This window comes from Bison bison, unplaced genomic scaffold, assembly GCF_000754665.1.
Source record: "Bison bison bison isolate TAMUID 2011002044 unplaced genomic scaffold, Bison_UMD1.0 scf7180017864037, whole genome shotgun sequence".
Classification (NCBI taxonomy): domain Eukaryota; kingdom Metazoa; phylum Chordata; class Mammalia; order Artiodactyla; family Bovidae; genus Bison; species Bison bison.
In genome coordinates, this window is record NW_011494609.1 from 2,845,218 (window position 1) to 2,847,732 (window position 2,515).

The 2,515-nt window shown below is 48.4% G+C and overlaps 1 protein-coding gene across 1 annotated transcript in view; it reads right to left on the reverse strand.

Moving 5' to 3' along the window:
* Positions 1-2,515, reverse strand: part of DOPEY2 (dopey family member 2) — a 125,480-nt gene that overhangs the window by 33,624 nt on the left and 89,341 nt on the right. The window contains exon 23 of the mRNA XM_010834844.1: positions 2,028-2,162. Coding sequence (XP_010833146.1) covers positions 2,028-2,162 — 135 coding nt within the window. The remainder of the gene's footprint in view (positions 1-2,027; positions 2,163-2,515) is intronic.

Genomic DNA, 2,515 nt, shown 5'->3' on the forward strand with positions numbered 1-2,515 from the left:
TTCAATGAAGAAGCCTGCTTTGGTGAAATCAAAGACCTCTCAGGCGTAAAACCATAGAGTCTGTTCTATTGCAAAACCACTGTACGTAAATGAAAAGGTGTCTAAGCAGTAGAAAAGCTCCCTCAACTGCTATGCAGAAATTGGGCAGAAAAACTATAGGAGCTTTGTGGTTCAATCACGTCACCCTTCAAAGACCACTGACACCCCTACAGCCAGATGAAAGCTTTGCTTTCTCAGAATCTCCAGTATGAGTTAAGTCCTCTGGTGTGAATTTTGTACTTTGACAAAAATTATGCAAACTTTTAACTTGCCCATGGACAAAGATGCTCTTCTTGACCTAGTCTAGTCAGGCCCCTCTGCTTTTCGTATTTTTAAAATATTTGTTTGTTTGGCTGCTCCAGGTCTTAATTCTGGCATGTGGAAGCTTTAGTTGCATCCTACGGGATCTAGTTCCCTTTACTGCTGTTGTTCAGTGGCTAAGTCACGTCTAACTCTTGGTGACCTTGGACTACAGCACACCAGCCTTCCCTGTCTCCTGGAGTTTGCTCAGGGTCATGTTGAATTCAGCTCCCTGACTAGGGATCAAACCCAGGTGCCCTGCATTGGACAGCAGGGAGTCTTAAGCTGGAGAAGTCTCTGGGTTTGTTTTTTTTCAGCCACACAGCACGGCTTGTGAGATCTTAGTTCCCCGACCAGGCACTGAACTGGGACCCTCAGCAGTGAAAGTGGAGAGTCCTAACCACTGGACTGCCAGGGAAGTCCTTAGCCAGGCTCCTCTGAGCCCTCATCTTGACCAAGCCTCAACCTTGATCTACAAGGTTGTACCTTCGGCACAAACGATTCCATCCACACCACAAACTAAGACTTGAGCAAACACGACTACGGTTCCCAGCAGCTCAAGGCTGTGTCCTAGGGAGATGACCTCGACCCCCTTAAAATGAGAAAGCTCACGGCCTCAGAAGGAATCTGCTGTGTGTTCGGCCAAGTCCTGATACGTTCCTGAAGACCCCTCCTTCGAGCATTTATTAGGAAAAGCTTATGGTTACAAATCCTTCCTCTGTCCCTCTGGGATGTGAATGCCTCTTCTCCAACCCAGGAATGTCTTTCCCAAGGACCTGGTAGCCATACCTTTAAAATATCATCAAGAAAGACAGGGCCCCTATCTCCCAGGATCCCGGGGAGCATAGGAAGCAACCTTTCACAACACGGTCTGTAACTATGCTCTCATTACACTCACCAAGCCCTTTCGCGCTTGTTTGTAGCTTTCCACTCCCCTGACTCTGCTGAAGCTCTGCCCTTCACCCTTTCTATTCATCCTCCCCATAAAATACCCACTCACCTCTGCACAAGCTGGAACTGATCGCACCTCTTCCACATACTGCCGGAGCTACTGAATGAAGTCGGTCTTTTCTACCTTTAACCAGCATCCGGCTTTGCTTATCTTTGATGCTTTTTAGGCTGCAAGTTCCTGCAAGCCAAGTGCCATTTCCTCTTTCTAGATTTATTTGATTTGGCGCACAGCAGGCCCTTGATAAGAACCACTACGGGGATTTCACTGGTGGTCCAGTAGTTGAGAATGCAAGAGACGTGGGTTCAATCCCTGGTCTGGGGAACTAAGATCCCACCTGCCTCGGAGCAACTAAGCCTGTGTGCCGCAACTGCTGAGCCCAAGTGCCACAACCAGAGGGCCCGTGTGCCTGCAACGAAAGATCCTGCAAGATGCAGCTAAGACCCAGTGCAGTCAAATAAACAAAGTACATTGCAGAAAACAGAACCACTACTGGGCAGAGTGCTCTGCGGTGGGCTGTAAGGATGGAAGTCCGTCCCCTCAGGTGATTCGCACCTCAAGACAGGAGTCCGTGGAGCACGTCTCATACATCTCCACAAAGTCTGGCGAGAACACCTCCCTTTTACGGCCCCTTGAATTCCCTGGTGCTCCTGCAACCTTTGTTTCCCTCCCAGATGCCATCTATACAATGTGGACTGGAAGAGTCCTGCGTTCATCCGAGGCTCCCCAGGCTCCTGACCTCATCCCCTCGGATCTGCGGCGGGTGCTTCACCACCTCCTTCACCAGGTGCAGCACCGAGTCCGTCTGCAGGGTGCTCAGCGCACAGATCAGATCCACTAGGGTCAGCTGGGACGTGCTGGCCGCTGGAACGATCTGCCGAGAAGAGGACCGTTCCTTGAGAGAGACAACAAAAATAAGCAGGACTCCCAGCAAGCACTCTGTGATACTTGCTCCTGGAGGAAGAGATGTGTTTTAATCTTTGAAACAAATATTTAAAGGAATATTAGGTAAAGGACTGTATTGGTAGGAAGAAAAGTAAGGTTAAAAAAAAAAAAAAAAGCTTTTAATCACAGGAATGTAATCAGTATATGATACAGATGAGGAATAAAAGGCATAGCCAGTGACAGGCAATTGCTCTGGTCTTTATGAGTTCAAGCTGAGAAAGAGTGTTGGAAACATAGTATTAACTTGAAGGAAACAGGCTGATTATCCAGAGCCAGCCCCCA